Below are 18,664 nucleotides of genomic sequence, written 5' to 3'. Positions count from 1 at the left end.
ATTTTTGTTAAATTTACAAATTAAGTCGCTCAGGTGTATTGTATCCACTGCCTTTTTCTTGGATGACCCCATTTTGCTTCCAGACTGAGCTGCACTCAACCAGCCAATTTTGCTACTGGAAGGAATTGCAAAATTGTCATGCTTTATAATAGTAGAACAATTAAAAGTGGTCACGCCTTGATTTATAGAGATGCTCCCTCTATTGGTTCTATAATTAGCAAGGCATCATTGCTGGTGTTCATCAGAAGCTTGGTAGAGGCCGAAGGATGATGCTGACAATGGTAGCATTCCCCATAAAAAGAGTAGATCAAATAAAAACCAGTTTTAAAGAGGAGAAGCTATGCGGAAAGTGAATAATAAATGCACCGCGAGGAACAAGCGCCATCATTTGAAACAGACACATCTTCAGTGGGCTCCTGGTGAGGGGATACAGTGGGGCAATGGTCAGGATTGAACTCAGTCAATTCTGTGGGAAGGTTTTGGCTGAGGTGCTGTTAATTTCCTTCAAATCCTTGTGGCAGTGACTCAAGGTGCAGCAGTGTTAAGGAAATTAGTGGTTTGAAGGCATTCATGGTGCCAGTTTAAATAAATCAAGATTTGATTAAATAAATCAAGAACAGATTTATTATTAATGACAGTTTTGTTTTGTAAATCTCACTCTACTTTTACCTGCTGCTCCTATCTCTTTTAACTTGTTTTTATTTTACTGTCTTCCCAATTTCTTTTTCTTTTTAACCTGATCAATCCTAGCTGCCATTCTGTCTGATTTTTAACCTGTTCGTTAATTTTTTTTCCAGATCCCCCCTCTTCCAAATCCTGAAGTTATCCACCTTGGGGTTTTTCTTTGTTAAAATTGGAAGGGGACCATAAGTATATTTCTGTAAATAAATAAACTATCTCCATCTTCCATTCAATTTCAGGGAATATGTTTCCAACCATTGGGGATGTCCACTTAGCACCATTCACAGATGAGCAGCTCTACATGGAACAATTCACAAAAGCTAACTTTTGGTAAGCCACTTTTCCTAGGAAGCAATGCTCTCAGCCCAGTTCCACAACTGGCTGCAGTTTATCCAACAGAAAACTAGCTGCTCATGTAACAAACTGCAGTGTTGATCTGTGCCAGACAGACTCAGGTTTGGGTAAACCTTAGCAGTCCCATCTTTCCTAGTCTTCTAGATAGCAGTGAAGAACCTCCATGGTCCTCTGCAATGTAACTGCTATCTTTCCAGTATAGGTTCTTTGGGAGGAGACTGATATTTGGAACCTTACATTGGTGCATCCTTGGATACCCGGACCCTCCCAAGTCACCCAGCCTGCTGTGTTTTGTCTTGCAGGTATCAGCCATCCTTCCATGGGGTAGACTTGTCAGCACTTCGGGGTGCAGCAGTAGATGAATATTTCAGGCAGCCTGTTGTGGTAAGTCTGTCCTATAACGCTGACATATGGCAAAAGTTGACATTCTTCCTGATGGTTGGAACATGGTGAGGGGAAATGATGAAATGTGATTGAAAGAAAGCTGTCTCTAGTCCTCGGATCCTTCCTCAGGGAGCTTCTGTCAGAAGAAATTGGGAGGAGAAAGACTCCAGCTTTTGGAGTCTAATCACCAAAGCCTCTGTGTGTTCATTAGAGACTAATACCATGTGCTAGCTTGGTTACTTGCTCACAAGTAACACAACCAGTAATCAGCCCAGTTGATGAGAACCCGCAAGCTTCCAGCCTCCTCTTGATGGCTTGAACACCTGTTATACTTCAATTTTGAAAACCATAGTGCACCTGACATGAGCATTTTTCTTATATAGAGAGCCATCAGTTTTATGCCTTTGCTGTTGGACACATTTAAACAAAGATGAGATTGGGTGGCCTGTAACTTCTCCCAGGTCTGACTTCTTCAAATGGAGCAAGTAAACACCAGGGAACTGGTATTGCCATCGGAAGGAAGCACTGAGCACTGGGGGAGTAGAGTGTCTTGGTTCATGCCACTGTTTTGCATGGAACAGAGCAAGGCTGGCAACCATGATGCTCATCTCTGCTTCCCTCTTAGGGTGGCAGGGAAGAAAGGCATTGTTCTGTTGTATGGCATAATATTCACAAGCATCTTCTGGCCCTCAGAGTAAGTTAGTATGTTGTCTGTCTTCTTTACATTTGTCTGGGAGTGGAAGTGAGTGGAGAGCAGCTCGGACTTGTACTTTTCCACTTCCTGACCCAACCAGAGGTTTTCATTTATGTGCTTCTCTTCCCAAGGACACCTTTGATATCAGGATTCTAATGGCCAAATCTGTTAAATACACAGTGAACTTCTTAGACGCCAAAGAAGCGGATTTGCACAGGTATGTTATCCCCTTTATAGGAGACAGAGGGATAATCCAGTCTGGCTCCCAGGTGTCTGTTACACAGGGTTGGGAGAAGCCAAAGTTATACTGTTTCTGTCCTTAAAAAAGAAAAGAGAAAAAGAAATTGTGTCTGCAGTACATGCCAGTGTATGAGTCTTCATGAGTGTATTGTTACTGTTGTGTGGCAGAGCCAGATGAAAGTAGCCTGGCAGTCTTTCCTGAGCCATATTTTGGTACTGCATAGGAGCCCAGTCTTCTTCCCTTGATCCTTTAACCAATTAAGGTTCGCTAGAAACAGACTGGTGGCTTGATGCCTGCTTTGCTTGCAGGAGACCTCAGACTCAGGGGTCAGGATAAACAAAAATGGGCTGAGATGGTATAAGAATTCCAAAATCAAGAGGGCCAACGTTTAAGAACTGTTTGAGTTGACTTCCTGTTCTTTGTGTTTTCTACCATCCATCACTCTGCTTGTTGAGGTTTCAGGCCTTGTCTGCTGAGGCTATTTATGGTTCATTTAAAAAGTTATAACCTGTTTTTGAGGGCACACTGTCCAACGAAGGGAATTTTAAGTAAGGTTTTAAAATAAATCAAAATAACAACAGTTTAATCATTAACTTAAAACCACCAGCAGCTAAAATTCTTCTAGCATAGTAAATAGATCAGACACAGATTAGAATAAAAATCTCTTCAGAGTTTTCCTAAAAATCAGCAGTGACAAAGCCATACATATTTCTCTGGGAGTTTCAAACATGGAGAACTCTCAGTCTCTGGTTTCCAACAGTCTAACCAGTCTTACAAGTTGGTTAGAGAGCAGGGCCTCTGGTCTTAATTCTGGTACTGTCTCACGGGGAGTCTCTTGTTTTGCCACTTCGTATATATAAAAAAAACAAAGTAAAAAAACCTTCCTCAAGTCAATGGAGTCTTGTCTTAACTATTTCCCACCCACATCCAGGTTGGGCTTGTTTCCAGAAGAAGGCTGTTGAACAATGACAAGATACAATCGTCTAGTGTAGAAAGACTATGCATAGTTCTTGCATGTCTCCAGTCTGTATCAGCGAGGTGGTTCTTATCTTTTGACCTTCTGAAAATGTGAATGTCCAAAATTTATATTCAGGTTAGAATGAAAAAAGCAAAAAAACAGTACCCTTAAGAAAGCAGCCACACGCTATTGATTAGTACAGCTGGAGAAAGTGGGAGCCACAGCCTGATAAGACCCAACTTAAAGGAAGATCTTAGATGGCCTCTATATGAGACAGAGGCAGTCTCAGATCTCCAGCTGCATACATACATGCATGCATGTGGGTGGCGCTGTGGTCTAAACCACTGAGCCTCTTGGGCTTGATGATCAGAAGGTCGGCAGTTCGAATCCCTGCGACGGGGCGAGCTCCTGTTGCTCTGTCCCAACTCCTGCCAACCTAGCAGTTCAAAAGCACGCCAGTGCAAGTAGATAAATAGGTACCACTGTGGTGGGAAGGTAAACAGCGTTTCCATGCGCTCTGGCTTCTGTCACAGTGTTCCATTGCACCAGAAGTAGTTTAGTCATGCTGGCCACATGACTTGGAAAGCTGTCTGTGGACAAATGCCGGCTCCCTCTGCCTGAAAAGCGAGATGAGCATCGCAACTCCATAGTCACCTTTGACTGGACTTAACCGTCCAGGGGTCCTTTACCTTTACCTTTTACTTTGTGCTGACTAAGAGGAAACCATGTGACTGCGAGGGAGAGGGTGAATTCATGTGGCATCTCCTCTTGTTTTCCAGGATAGAAATCCCGTTCAAATTCCACATGCTGCATTCAGGTCTAGTCCACGGGTTGGCTTTCTGGTTTGATGTAGCCTTCATCGGTTCAATGTAAGTGGTGGCAAAAGTGCTCTTTCCTCCCATCAGAACTTGGATTTTATAAAACAGATAACTGATTATCACTCCTACACCGCAGTAAACTGGCAAGTTCAAATTAAATTATCTTTTGACTTGTGTCCTTCGGTAGATGAATGTAAATATGCTTGTTTAACTTGGCAGCAGGGAAACATATTTAGAAAAAAACAGCCCTCAGGATAGTAAATGGAAGCTTGCATTTCTTCACAACGCTAGATTTGCTCTTGGCTGCACAGTTTGATAGAGCGAACGCTTGCTTTCCAATTCTGATTTTGTTTCTTTATTTCATTCCAAGTCCAATTAAGGTACTGGTTGGTTTTAAAGCTCTTAATTTTTAAAACCCTGGCTATCTTGGGAGAATGCTGCCTCCCATGTGAGATTTTGAGATTATCTAATGAGGTCCTATTGCAGTGACTACCTTTTATGGATGCCATATTAGTTTCAAAACATAGCTAAATTGTTTCTGTAATTGTCTCAAAGCACTAGAAAGAACTCCCTTGGGATATCTGCTTGTCTTGCTGTATCACTGTTCTGCAAGCAGACTAAGGTGGCCCTGTTCTATTGGGTGTTTTGGAGGAGATACTCTCTTATTACACTATTTTTATAGTGTTTTAGCTGTATTTACTTCGTGTGTTTTGTGATTGAATTTTATAGTGCTTTGTGAATTGTTGTTTTCAACAACCACTAATCCACAAAAGTGACTATAATGATTAGAAGGAAAGCATATCTTCAGTTTCCTGTTTCTGCTAACGTAACAGAACCAAAATATCCTCAAAAAGTAACAAGTCTTCTATTAATTGTGGCCTTTCTAATTAAAGTTGGCCCTCATTAATCAAGTGACGCTTCAGCTGGTTAAAATTTAACCAATTTAAAATTAATTTAAGCGCTAATAAAAGTTGACTAAAAGGGCTGTACTAACCATTAAAAGCAAGATCAAGCAGGAAAGTATTGACAGGTGCTTCCAAAATGCGCGCCTGCCACCAAACTGAACTTTCAAGAGGGACTGACTTGGAAGAGGAAAAGCAGGAGCTTTGGTTTCTCTGTGGAGAGTGAAAACAGATTGGTATATGACAAGCCAGGCCTGAGTGCAGCTACTTTGCAGCTGGGGATATGCTGACAGTTGGGAAACAGAGCAATCTGAGAGGGGTAGGATGTGGATTTGTGACAACTCAAGTCCTTGTGTCTAAACATGACTCCCTTGCCTCTCTCCTTCTGCTAGAATGACCGTTTGGCTTTCAACCGCTCCGACAGAGCCTCTAACCCACTGGTACCAAGTTCGGTGCCTCTTTCAGTCTCCACTTTTTGCTAAGGCTGGTGACACCCTCTCAGGGACATGCCTGCTCATCGCAAACAAGAGGTAAGCTGAGGGGGGCCAGCTCAGCCGCATGGAAAAACAAGCCCTCTTGCAGCTACAACAACAATAACAACAACAACAACAATAATTTATTATTTATACCCCGCCCATCTGGCTGGGCCTCCCCAGCCACTCTGGGCGGCTTCCATAGAAACCAAAAATACACTAAAATATCACACGTTAAAAACTTCCCTGAACAGGGCTGCCTTAAGATGTCTTCTGAATGTCATGTAGTTGTTTATTGCTTTGACATCTCGTGGGAGGGCGTTCCACACGGCGGGTGCCACTACCGAGAAGGCCCTCTGCCTGGTTCCCTGTAGCTTTGCTTCTCACAATGAGGGAACCGCCAGAAGGCCCTCGGCGCTGGAACTCAGCGTCCGGGCAGAACGATGGGGGTGGAGATGCTCCTTCAGGTATACTGGACCGAGGCTGTTTAGGGCTTTCAAGGTCAGCACCAACACTTTGAATTGTGCTCGGAAACATACTGGGAGCCAGTGTAGGTCTTTCAGTGTAGGTCTTTCAAGAGTGTATGGTCTCGGCGGCCGCCCCCAGTCACCAGTCTAGCTGCCGCATTCTGGATTAGTTGTAGTTTCCGAGTCACCTTCAAAGGTAGCCCCACGTAGAGCGCATTGCAGTAGTCCAAGTGGGAGATAACCAGAGCATGCACCACTCTGGCGAGACAGTCCACAGGCAGATAGGGTCTCAGCCTACGTACCAGATGGAGCTGGTAAACAGCTGCCCTGGACACAGATTTGATCTGTGCCTCCATGGACAGCTGTGAGTCCAAAATGACTCCCAGGCTGCGCACCTGGTCCTTCAGGGGCACAGTTACCCCATTCAGGACCAGGGAATCCTCCACACCTGCCCGCCTCCTGTCCTCCAAAAACAGTACTTCTGTCTTGTCAGGATTCAACCGCAATCTGTTAGCTGCCATCCATCCTCCAACCGCCTCCAGATACTCAGCTAGGTCAGATTCTGCAGCGGCAGTGTCGTCTAGGGTGTTGTGTGCTGGACATGAACCAGAGAAAGATGAGTTCAAAGCTATGTGCCAGGCTGATTAAGTTGTTACCAGGGTGGGGGGAAAATGATGATTTAAAAAATAAAATTTAAAAGATCAGATTTTTTTTATATAAATCAGATTTTTTGATTTAAATCGAATTTTTAGAATAAAATGCTTTTGAAGGAAAAATATTTCTAAGGCTAGTTTTCTATTTAAGTTACATTATAGCCCAAAGGCTATTCATCAGGAAATAAGGATTTGTTTTAAGTTTTTCATGTGTGCTAAGATTCAGTCTCGGTTTTTTAAAATTTTTTTGTTTAACTACATCAGTTAACAAACATGGATACGTATGCTATAATGTTATTGTTTTAGTTAAATAAATTGTTTAACGTAAAGCAGAAAAGTTGTCCAAATATAAACAGTTAACTTATTAAACTTCACAATAATTTCATAATTATCTGTCTATGTATTTATACTAGTATAACCAAATCAGTGTTTTTTGATATAACTGTAAAAACTTTTTTTTTATAGTTTTTTTAGTCTGAAAAATTTTTATTCCAAAAATGAAACCTTCATCTGGTTGTAAATATTAAGATTTACCAACAAGAATGAGTCTTTCTGTAAAAAAAGATTTAAATCAAGTCTTACTGACTAGTGATTTAAATAGTTATTTAAATCTATTTGATTTAAATCAAATTCAACCTGGTTGTTACCTTCTCTTTAAAAAAAAAAAAAAAATTAACCGGCCAATCAAACCAAATTAAATCACATCACATAAATTCCGAATTACAAAGCCGAATTTTAAATTTTGTTGAGGGGACCCATATTTCAAGATCCGAAGGGGGATTCTGATCATCTTCTTGCTACTGCGTTAATGTCCAAATCAGTCCAAACAGAGTTCATAATTCTATCCAGTCTTATCTTGCTGTTTCCACATCACATCTTGTTCATATATTTTCTTTTTTCCTTATGATCTCTTCTGATAGTCTCCTTAAGCCGATAAACACCAATAATAATCCTGTGTGAATTTTTCCGTTCTTCCAATCCTCAAATCGAGATGGTTTCCGTATATCATCGCCTTCATAGATAACATCACTCTTTCCATCATTAATTACAGAACTGTCGTTCTTAAGTCCCTCTGAGGAGTTTCACCCACAATATAAAAACAGCTCTATTCCTCTATTTCTCCTCTCAGACTTAAGTCCTCCGACAGAACTTCCCAATATGGCGACGGCATTTTTAACTGCGTCATTCCAAAGCCCTTATACATTCCACGCTTTTCTTAAAACATGCTTTGGTTCGAAAGTTTATCTCCACACAGCCTTAAATCCACAGCTTAAGTCCTTAAAACGACATTTCTGACTTGTGAGGGGAGGGGATTCTTGTTTAATCACATAAGGAAAGAAAGGAAAGGGTTTTTTTCCCCCTCTCCCATCAGTCATCAGTCCCTTTGCCATACCGAGTCTTGGTGTATCTTCTCATGATTTATACTTGTTCCTCCAACTCGTCTTGTTTTATCAGAGATCTCTTCTGTTAACAGTCTTTACTCCCCCTCCTTCCTTGAAATATGTGCATTCGCTTCATCCAAATTGTTTCTTTTGAAGTTCTTGCAGCTAGTAGCGCAGATCAGAGACGGCGTCCAGGAGCACCGAAATCCCACAGGAGGGCTTTGTGCCTAGCGCCCCCATCCCCACAAATTCGGGGGTGGTATAGGGCACAGCAGACAAGGGCAGTCCCCCCACCATCCTGGGGGGGGTAGGGAGGCTAATTCCTCCCATCATAGCCTCCAAATTACCTTGTGTGGGTCGGAGAGATGTTATTGTTGGCCATCTTCTGATGCGCCCCCTAGTGGCCCCTCCTCCTGGTTGTTACCTTCTCATCAATAAATAGGGATAATAGTTACTTTCCCAACAGGAAGATGCAACTTACTTCTGGGCTTGTGTAACTTGAATCCAAGCTCAGCCTTCTTGGCTGCTAGCTGTTTTTTTGCACTTCAGAAAGGTCTTGTGAGCAATATTTGCCTGTCTTCCCTTTGCACAGCTCACTTCGGTCACAGCTGTCATTTTGGTGTTTCACTCTGCTTTGTAGAACCCAGCAGTATGAGCAAGCCCATTGCACTCCTGACATTTTGGGATTTGCCCCAACTTCTCCTGTGACTCATACTATGAAAGAGCCTGAGTTTTAGGCCTTATCTGAGTCCAGTTACACTCCTTGGTGTCTGCTGGCTTATTGCCATTGCAAAGACTTCTGAAAGTATAGAATCAGGGAGGCCTTCAGTTAAAATGAAGAGGCTTATGGATCCATTCATGCTGGTGGCTGCCTCCAAATTATCCTTTTTTGTGATGGTCCCCCAAGTTCTGAAATCATTTCCGTGTGATATATCCAGGAAACAGGCCCTCTTAAATGAGCTATTAAAACATTTCTCTTCAGGCAAACTGCTGCTAAGATGTTGTTTTTAATGTTTTATCATTGTCACTCTAATTTTATTTACACTGCTATACTTTAGCTCTAACCCGCTTAAGGAACAACTGTTGAAAAGTAGGCTAAAGATCAATAAATTAAGATATCCCCCGTCCAGGTAGAACCGGTAGCACAGAAGGGGAGCTGGCTTTGTTTGAGCTTTGAAGCTTTCTGCAACACTTGGGAAGTGTATGTTGCCGGACTTCTCCATCTCCTTTGCCAATAAGCAAGATTCTCTCACCCTCCTGCAAAGTCCTGGTCTCCATTAGAAATGGCCCTGCCGAATTGTCAGAAGGGACTGGGGAGTCCTTTACCAGTATCTCTTCCCCTTCTCTTTCAGGCAAAGTTATGACATCAGTATTGTTGCTCAAGTTGATCAGACAGGCTCCAAGTCCAGCAACCTCCTTGACCTGAAAAACCCATTTTTCAGGTATGTCACGGTGAATCTTACAAGGGTTTTTCCCCGACCTCTATAATAAAGTTGTTGCTTTTTTAAACGTGTGCTTGTGTGAGTGAGGATGCAGTGTGTTTGAGGAACCGCTTTTCAGGGAACTACTTCTGTATAACTCAAAAGCAAGTCTTCACTGGGCAGACTGGCAGGGGAAGCAAGCTAACTCTTCCTGATTGAATCGTTTTGCTTTCATGACCTGTGTTGGGAGGGATCCGGGGCTGGGTTGGAAAGACACACAGCGATTTCAGGCAAAGGGGGTAGGAAAGGAGCAGAAATGCATTCCTTTCTTACTAGTATAGTCAGATAGCTTTTTGCTGGTGAGAGGAAAGCAAGGGGACAGAAAGATGCATATTCCTTCCTATTCCTCCTTTATCTTCTGAGGTGAGCCCCCCAATAAATGTGAACCACTAGAATGTGGGCCCTTTCAGCAAGGCTAAGAGTATAAGTAGCCCCTCTGGATTACCCCACATAATCATCTCACCCAGTATCTGGGTTTCCCTCAGTGGCCAGCCAGATTTTGAATAACTTGCCATCTTCCACAAACCAGGCTACTTCACTGCTCACACTTCGGGAATCTAAGCATGAGTCAATTTCTTTGATGAGAAGAAGGGAGACTCATTTGGGTCCTGGTTTGTTGTAAATCAGATTCTATTGCCTTAAAATATTCACATCTAGTTACTCCTTGTTTTTATTTCCAACAACATCTTGCTAATTTATGTTGTGATCTACCTTGAGTGGGTGAGGAAAGGTTAGTGTGCAGATATTTAAAGACATTTGCTCCTGGCCAGTGACTGCTGGAGCCCTAGAAATCCAGCGGCATAGTTGCCTCTCTGCATCTTGCGTTTTGGACAGAGGAGCCCTTAAAACGGTGGCAAGCAGAATAGTTGCTCTTGCTTTCTACTGGTGGGATGTGATGGCAAAGTCTCTGTGTTGTACAACATGCATCGCCACCACTTCTCGAATACTTGGTTTAGTTTGAGAGGGTGGCTAAGCTGTGGCCTTCCAGATGATGTCGAACTACAACTCCTATAATCCCTGATCACTGACTCACACTGCTTTGGGGTGATGAGATGGCACTTTGTGGGCTGTCCTTGGATTAAAGTGTGGCAGAGGAATTCTGGCACCAACTTCTTACCGACAATAGCTTTTTGGAGACACAGTATTGTAGAGAGGGTTTGGGGTTTTTTTATGTGTACTGCCGTGTGTGTGTTCAAATTTTCAAAGTGCTTCGAGCTCTACCCTGCAAGAAAGTGAAAGTAGCAGGAACAGCACTGCTGCAATAGGCAACTGAACATTTTGGCATGATTATCATGGCTATCTATTGGGCAGTGCTCAATACATCTGTGTGTGTGAGTGTGTGAGTGAGTGATAGAGATATTCTGTATTTTACTACTTGAAGCATCAGTTCTTTATCTGCATAAACATTCAGGTAAGCTATTCCCCTGTCTCCTCTTTTTAAAGATAAAAGCAGAATTTTGCTTTGTTGTATGTTCTTCTCTTAAACCTAAGGTGGATGTTTTTATAAAATCCTAGAATGCATTTGAATGCATATGGAAATGTCATATACTTTCATTCAGTGGTCTCTTGGCCCCACAGTATTAGCTTCTCTCTCTATGCCAGTTTGTGTAACCCACTTCATGGATTCCACAAAAGCTTATGCCGCAATAAATTTATTGTGCTTTTAAGTTGCCACAAGACTCTCCTGCTCCTCTGGATGATGGTTGGAAATGGCCCACGATGTCTAGAATGATGAGCCACTGGGGCGCTTTGATCTCCAGAGTATTGACGTTGGCGCTGGTGTTTGTGTGTGTGAGTGAGGGTGTGTGTGTCTGCCTTCCAGGTACACAGGTACAACTCCTTCACCCCCGCCAGGCTCGCACTACACCTCTCCTTCAGAGAACATGTGGAACACAGGTGGCGCCTACAACATGAGCACAGGGATGGCTGTTGCTGGTACTGTACCTTCTTCACTGTCACTCCTGGGCAAAGCTGATGGGTCATCTATGTTCCTCAGTCATTTTGGGTCTGGACAGTCAGGACATCAACCAGGAGTGCTGGATGCCACAGGGCTCAAGCTTTGCCTTCAGTTTGAAGGTTCACTGAATGGTTTTGGCTGTAAAGCTTTCTCATACAGTAACGTGAGGGCCTGCGACAAGCAATCTGGCTTTGTTTGCAGCCGTATCTCATCCAATCCTGGTGGTTCAAAGTCCTTTCCGCAGCGGAGCATAGGAACATCTTAGACCTATGTAATCAAAATTGAGCAGTCTGCAGAGGAAAGCATAACAAGTGGGAGGATTTTCTAGCTAGTTTAGATTTTGAGTAGCTATGGGGTGATGAAGAGCAAATTTCCCCCTCCAAGGGCAAGCCCTATTGGTGACACTGTGTCCATAGCATTAATCAAGCAAATCATTTGCAACTAGAACAGTATTCTTGGGATGTGGCAACTGCCTTTCTTTCTCTCTGTAGAGTTGGCACATGTGTGATGCAGAATATCATACTTCTATATAATCACTATCCTTACAAGAACCTTGGGGTGTTTGTGCCGCTGCCCTTATCTTCCTGCTGGTGGTTCTGCAGTAGATCATTGTGTGGCATGTACACCCTCAGTCTGTTGGAGATTACACCAGAGCAGAAAGAAGCTGGCTCCCTTGCCCCGAGCTCACACATGAAGATGCTCGTACTTACACAGCAGACATGAATTTTCCTTCTCCAGTTGACCGTTTTGATGTTGACTACTATTTGCTGACTAGAGCACTGAGACTGAGGAGTACCTGTTGCACTGGTGCTGTCGACATTTTTCTGTTCGCGTTTCTTGCTGTCACCTGCAGACAGCTGCCTGTAACCCCTCAGCAGCTTGCTCAATGTTGTGTCTCATTCTGCTGAGCACCTAATGTCGTAACCTTTTAGCACTGGTAAAGCTAAGCAGATGTGGATGAGAGATTGCTGGGAGCCCTGTGTCAGCTGCTTTTTTCAAGGAAGAGTGGACTTGGAGTGTGATTAATATAAATCTCCTATTGTCCCAGGGGGTACAGCAGCCTGGTGTATGTTTGATGTCTACCCAGCTTCTGTTGGGAGAAAATTTCCCTTTCCCCCAACCATTCTCCTATTGGGCTTCTCTCCGCTGGCCACTGCTGTTCACCCCCTTTGCACCTGTCTGAGTTGAGTTGGCCAACACCTATGTCCCCTCTCCCAGGCACAGCAAATGCTGTAGCCTCCGTCAGTTGCTGAGATGGTTCCAACAAGGCTGCTAGCCTTCCTTGACAGAGAAGATCCAGATTCCATCCACTTCTGTTCAGCTAGTTCTCAAGCAGCAACTCCTTCCTCCTCCAAAGGCAATTTTGGCAAGGCATCTCTTTCTCAGGCAACCCAGCCAGACATATAGAAGGGAAGAGAGAACTTCCAAGTACCGTGGAGTGGAGTGGAGTGGAGTGAGGAAGTCCCTCTCTTACTTTTCTGTAGGAACCAGATTACGGCCCAGCTTCACTGCAGCATTTGCCCAGGAGAGCTTCTGCATGAAAAACCCTATCCCTGCCTGGAACAGCCTTCCCCCTTTTGAAAATCAGCTTATGGGAGGAGGGGTGGTGCAGTGTGTGTGGCTTGGAGAGGCTCTTGCGTCTGTAACACTTACCATGTAACGGCCTCTCCTGCCACAACGGTGCTGGGCAGGATGCTTGAAGGTCTAGGTGTGTGTGTCTTGGTTAGTGCCTTCCTCGTTTCTCACCCTCTTCCCTTCTACCCCGTGCTGCAGGGATGCCCACAGCCTATGATCTCAGCAGCGTGATTGCTGGTGGCACCAATGTTGGCCACAACAACCTTATTCCTCTAGGTGAGTTTATCTGCAATGTGGAGCAGATTATATCTAAATGGGAGGATCCTAGGAAACATGAGAGTCAGTGGCTGACATGAAGGCCCCAGGTCTCAGATCTCCTGAGCATCTGATCTTTTGGGTTTTACTCCTGGCTCAGAAGTCACGAGGAGATCCTTTGCCCTACATAATCCAAGTACTGGGCTTGTGAATGTTCAACAGGGTATACATGCCTTTGGCCACAGAATTATCTTCCTGCTCATTGTCCTTGAGTTCACCATGTGCACTAAGCCCAATTGCGGGAGAAGAGTTTCTCTGCAGGTTCTAAGAAGTTGGGTTGAATAATTAGAATTTTGGGTTCAGTTCCAGTTTATTTGTATTTCTCTGGTTCAGACACTTAAGTTTTACAAAATGGTTTTAAATAGAACTCATAAGACTATCATAACTCATTTGCTTACAGTGTAATTTCTATGAAGAGTGCGCTTGACATTTAACATTATTATTTGTTCTTATAACTGTTGCCTGCACTGCTATCCCTCAGAGCTCATCAGCCATGTTTGATTCCTGATGGAACAGAAAGGTGCCCTCTCTGTGTTGGGTTATATGCTCAAATAGTTTGAACTATGCCAGGTTCCAAAAGCAGAAGCAACAAGAAAGATTCAATAGAGTCCATGCCTGATATTCTTTAGGCCTAGTCTGTGCTGTCGTGCATACACATGGGTTTGGGGGCCTGTGCAGAGCCAGTTTCAGGAACAAGTTAGAGAACTAGCTTGAGGATTGGGGCCCGCTCTGTGTCCCCTTGAAAAGAAGCTAACAAGGGATGTGCAGAAGAGGGTGAGGTGGGAACTTTGCAACTGCCACATAGATGTCAAGTGTAAATCACAAAGAAAAGGCACCTGGCATGGGGAAGGAAGGCAGGAAGGCAGATTGTGTGACTGCACTGATAGCAGTTGTTATAGTTAAGCAACCTGCACCACCAGTTGTGATCTCTGTGCATTCACACATGCATAACTGGCAAGCTGACATCCCTGAAGGTGGATGTCAATGTTTTTATAAAAACAGAATTCAGAACAGCCTTGCCACAGTTGACTCCTGGGATCATTGATGAGATGGTCATGATGCAGTCCTCTGTGGGATCCCTTGCTTTTGAGCATCAGGAGACCCATTATCAGTAGATAGTAGACTTTACCCTCCCTGCAGTCTTGGCTCCGAGTACTGTACTTTGTTTTCTCATAGGAATGAATGGCAAATGATTACCTTTATGGGCAAACACACCAATTGGCATATTCTGGACAGATAAAAACTACTCCATGCCCCTTGTGGCAAACGTGTCTACTCCCATTTGTAACCCCATCCTGGCTTGTTTCTTGGTCACCCTGAATATGAAGGAACTAAGGAAGTTATGAGAAGATGTGAGCAGGCTTAGCTAAACAAGTGCTGGCATTATACTTAAGCAATAGACATGTACCTGCCCCAGGAAGCTTACACACTAAATGGTGATGGAAGGGGGAGAATGAATGAGAATAAATGTCAGTCACAGCCCGTTCATCATTGGAATATGAAACTTTAGAAATTTAGCTATGCACACTTTATTTAAATTTGCTGTTTCTTTGCCCTGAGAGAAGTGCTTTGGGGTCAAAGTAAATGCAGAACAACCAATCTTAGAATCTCGCTTCCTGTCTCTCTTGGCCTACTTTTCTAGTGCGTGAATTATAGGTTTTTCACCACTTCAGCCCTAGAGAGGTTGGCCAAGAAAGACAGGAAGCAGGATTCTGGGATTGGCACATCTGCATTTATTTTGTATCTAGTTAAGCTACTTCTCTCAGACCTCGATAACTGAGATACTCATTTTGAACTGGTTATGGTTTGGGGTGGCTCAAGTTGAGTCCAAGGCATCTTAGGCTCGGGTAGTTCTGGCGTCACAAATCAAAATGCCTCTGAATTTGAGATCATACTTGTTTGGAGGTCCAGGTGTTTTATCTCTGCTTAGGAGTTAGCAGCCAGAGGCAGAGTGGGAGAAGCAGTCAGAGAGTGGGATTCACTATGTGTACAGCCTGTTTTTCAGATGCTGTTGGGAATGGTCCATCTGTGGTGCATGCTTACAGCTTGGGAGGTGGGGGTTAAGGTAAAGTGAAGTAACCTAGTGCAGATTGAACCTGTCTGTGTTTTTCCTCCTCCTTTTATTTCTTCCTGAGCAGCCAACACTGGGATTGTCAATCACACCCATTCCCGGATGGGATCCATCATGAGTACAGGGATTGTTCAAGGTAAACCTGGTCTGGGCTTTCTTGGAGTTGAGGGGAAAGGATGTGTGTGCCTCTGTTGAGCCTTCTCCTCTTTGAGGGTTTGAGCTGTATGGCCACAAAGGGATCAGGTACTTCATTGGGAATGAGAAAGGTCAAAGGCTGCCATGTTAATTGTGGAGTGCAGTCAAACCTCAGTTGTTGAACGTAATCTGTTCAGGAAGACGGTTCGACTTCCAAAACATTCGACACCCGAGGCACGGCTTCCGATGAGTTGCAAGAGCTTCTTGCACTCAAGCAGAAGCCATGTTGGATGTTTGGGTTCTGAAAAATGTTTGAAAACCAGAGCATTTACTTCCGGGTTTTCGGCATTCAGGAACAGAGCTGTTAGAGAACTGAGGTTTGACTATACTATATCACCCCTGAAGCTTAAACTTGATATCCCCAAAATGCCAGTAATGTGAACACTGAACATTTATAGCATCCCATTTTGGCATCAAATTACTTTGCTTCGTGATGGGTGAATTAATAGCTGAATTGGGTAGTTGAAGAGATTGACTTGGCTTATTGTGACAGAGGCTTCCCTAAACAAGCATTCACCGTCTCAGATGCATGGACCGAGAAGCTAGTGGGCTATATCGTGACAGCTTCAGTTTCCTATCAACTTCAGCAAGCTATTGCCTACAGAATTTCATGCCATATCACTTTGCCTCTTGTTTCTGCAGAGTGTGGTGGCCCAAGCTGGTTGAATTTCATTTTTCAACCATGTATGCAGACCATGTAACGCCCAAAAGTAAGAATCTGAATTTATATTGAAACCTGTCAGTTCAGAGTTGCTTTAGCTCCCTCATAGAGGTTCCAGTGTGTATACATACATATATATATATATATATACACACACACACACACACACACACACACAGTCATACCTCTTGTTACGTTTGCTTCAGGTTAAATCTTTTCGGGTTGCATCCTGTGACGACACCGAAGTACCGGAAAGGGTTACTTCCGGGTTTCGCTGCTTGCACATGTGCATACACTCAAAATGATGGCATGCGCAGAAGCAGCGAATCACGACCTGCACACGCGCAGACGCGGGTTGCGTTCTGTTCGTGTTGCGAACGGGGCTCCGGAACGGATCCCGTTCGCAACCAGAGGTACCACTGTATAAAGCTAGTGGTCTAGTGCTCAGGATTTTTATTTCTGCTAGAAACCTGACTTGATTCCTTACATATGAGACTTCTGAACTTTTTTCTTTTTCCCCCTGCAGGTTCATCTAGTGGTCAGAGTGGAGGAACATCAAGTGCTCACTATCCTGTCAACAGTCAGTTCACTATGGGAGGCCCGGCCATTTCCATGGCGTCTCCCATGTCCATCACAACCAACACAATGCATTATGGGAGCTAAGAGACCCTCACCCCTGATCTTCTGAACTGACAGCACCAGGAAACCAAATGAAGAAGAAAAAATTCCGCCCTGCCCACCTGCCTTCTGCACCTCAGTTTGGCAATTGCTTCTCTGGATTTCTTCCACCCCCTGCCTCCCCCCCCCCCCAAAAAAAAGAAATTAGGCTTGCCAGAGATGTTCTGACCCTTGTACAATAGAAGACACCCCCCACTCGTTCTTTGATAGCAGACTTGTACACTTTTTTATGAAATGTTGGAAACTTCAACTTGCTCAACCATGACTGAGTTCCTGCGCTCACTGTGTCTTACAACCAATCATGTCGCTAGTGGTATCATTCTTCAAATCTTCCATGACTGATCAGCATTAGGCACAGGTTGTAGAGCAAAGCTGCAACAGGGCTTCTCAGCAGTACTGTGGACAGCCCAGCGGCAGCGCTAGTAACCTGAGCCTTCATCCTTGCTCCCAGTGTTTTGAACGAAGGGGCTGCAGCTGGCTGTAGAGTGGGCACAGGCGAAAACCCAGCTGCTCATCCTTCCATCTATGCGTTGGTTTCTTCCACCCAACCCAACCTCCGGGTTCATTGCTTTGCTAAGACTTAGGAGGAGGAAGTGTTTCCTGCCACGAGGGAAAAGAAAAGGCAGACAAGCCCTCCTGGCTGGCTTTGTGAGGAGTTCTGGCAACTTACTGCTGTAGATCTTTGGGCTTCCGGAAGAACATCTGAGAAGAGATGGACTGTTGTGCCACGAGTATCTTATCAGCCGGTCTGATGATTGCCTGTCTCGGGGAGGGGATCTCGATGTAGCATCAAAGGGTTAAAAAATTTTAAAACATGAATGTACCAAAAAGAAAAAAAAGGTTGCTGGCTGAAAGTGAACAGTTTGTGTATCAGTTTCCTGTTGCTCAGCTCATCTTGACGGCTATGCCCAGTTCTGGCTCCATTTCCACCCTGTTTTCTAGGCTGTTGCAGCTGCTGTCTCTAGTCCATTTTTCTCTTCAGCTGGGCAGGCAGTGGGTACTGGGTGCCAAGTGGCTTAGTATATAGACTTGCCTGCTCCCTGCAGTAGCCACCAGGGACTCTTAGAGTAGATGGTTCTGGCATCTGTTATGGAAGCCCCTTTGTAGTCTTTGTATGTGTAACCTGTAACCATTTATGGTATTTTCTTTCTTTTGTTCCTTTCAGAGCCACCAGTTGGCATGTTCGAAAGGAATTGGCAGGGACCCGTTTTATGGAAGGGGGGGGAGTGTGTTTTACTTAGGCAGTTTCCTTTGGCTCCCAACAGGGGCTTGGTGGGCTGAATGGGGGGGGGGGAGGGAGGAGGGGTCTTGTGCAGAAGCTCCATAGTGGCTGAATTGTGGGGTCTACACAGTCAATTGTTAGGTCTGGCTGATCAATGATTTTGTGACTATTGAATAAAACTGGGAGGGTTTTGAAGACTTGTTTACAGTGGCTGGTTTCCCCCACCTCAGGTTTTGATGCGACTCCACAAAGCTCATTTCCCTTTCGCTCACATCTTCAAAAGACAAGCCTCTATTTTTGACATACAGTTAAGAGACTCTCACTCTGCGCAAAGGCTGCCTTTAGGACCTCAGACTTGGGTACAAAATCCCCGAGGAGGAAACCCAGTAGTTTTCCACCCATGCCATTAGGTGCTTCTTTCTACCAGATTTTCGGTCACTCTCTTTCACAGACAAAGACAGCATGTTACATGGCTACTTTCGCTGATCCTGTGTTATACAAT

General features: G+C 44.2%; 1 protein-coding gene across 2 annotated transcripts in view; it reads left to right on the top strand.

The window, feature by feature from the left end:
- The window catches only part of CARM1 (coactivator associated arginine methyltransferase 1), a 40,665-nt gene extending 22,308 nt beyond the window's left edge, over positions 1-18,357 (top strand). Inside the window, exons 7-17 of one of the 2 annotated variants that reach the window (XM_083420083.1) lie at positions 921-1,011; positions 1,338-1,419; positions 2,245-2,330; positions 4,092-4,181; positions 5,425-5,562; positions 9,360-9,449; positions 11,311-11,423; positions 13,219-13,296; positions 15,474-15,542; positions 16,244-16,311; positions 16,789-18,357. In XM_083420083.1, the coding sequence (XP_083276209.1) occupies positions 921-1,011; positions 1,338-1,419; positions 2,245-2,330; positions 4,092-4,181; positions 5,425-5,562; positions 9,360-9,449; positions 11,311-11,423; positions 13,219-13,296; positions 15,474-15,542; positions 16,244-16,302 (896 nt within the window). In that variant the 3' untranslated portion in view covers positions 16,303-16,311; positions 16,789-18,357. The remainder of the gene's footprint in view (positions 1-920; positions 1,012-1,337; positions 1,420-2,244; positions 2,331-4,091; positions 4,182-5,424; positions 5,563-9,359; positions 9,450-11,310; positions 11,424-13,218; positions 13,297-15,473; positions 15,543-16,243; positions 16,312-16,788) is intronic. The other variant, XM_083420082.1, reaches the window with a different exon arrangement.
- Positions 18,358-18,664: the final 307 nt, after the last annotated feature.

The sequence above is a fragment of the Podarcis tiliguerta genome (genome assembly GCF_965153285.1).
Source record: "Podarcis tiliguerta genome assembly, chromosome: 17".
In the NCBI taxonomy this organism is placed as follows: Eukaryota; Metazoa; Chordata; class Lepidosauria; order Squamata; family Lacertidae; genus Podarcis; species Podarcis tiliguerta.
Note: the sequence above shows the minus strand (reverse complement) of the source record. Positions and strands in the feature narration are given on the sequence as shown.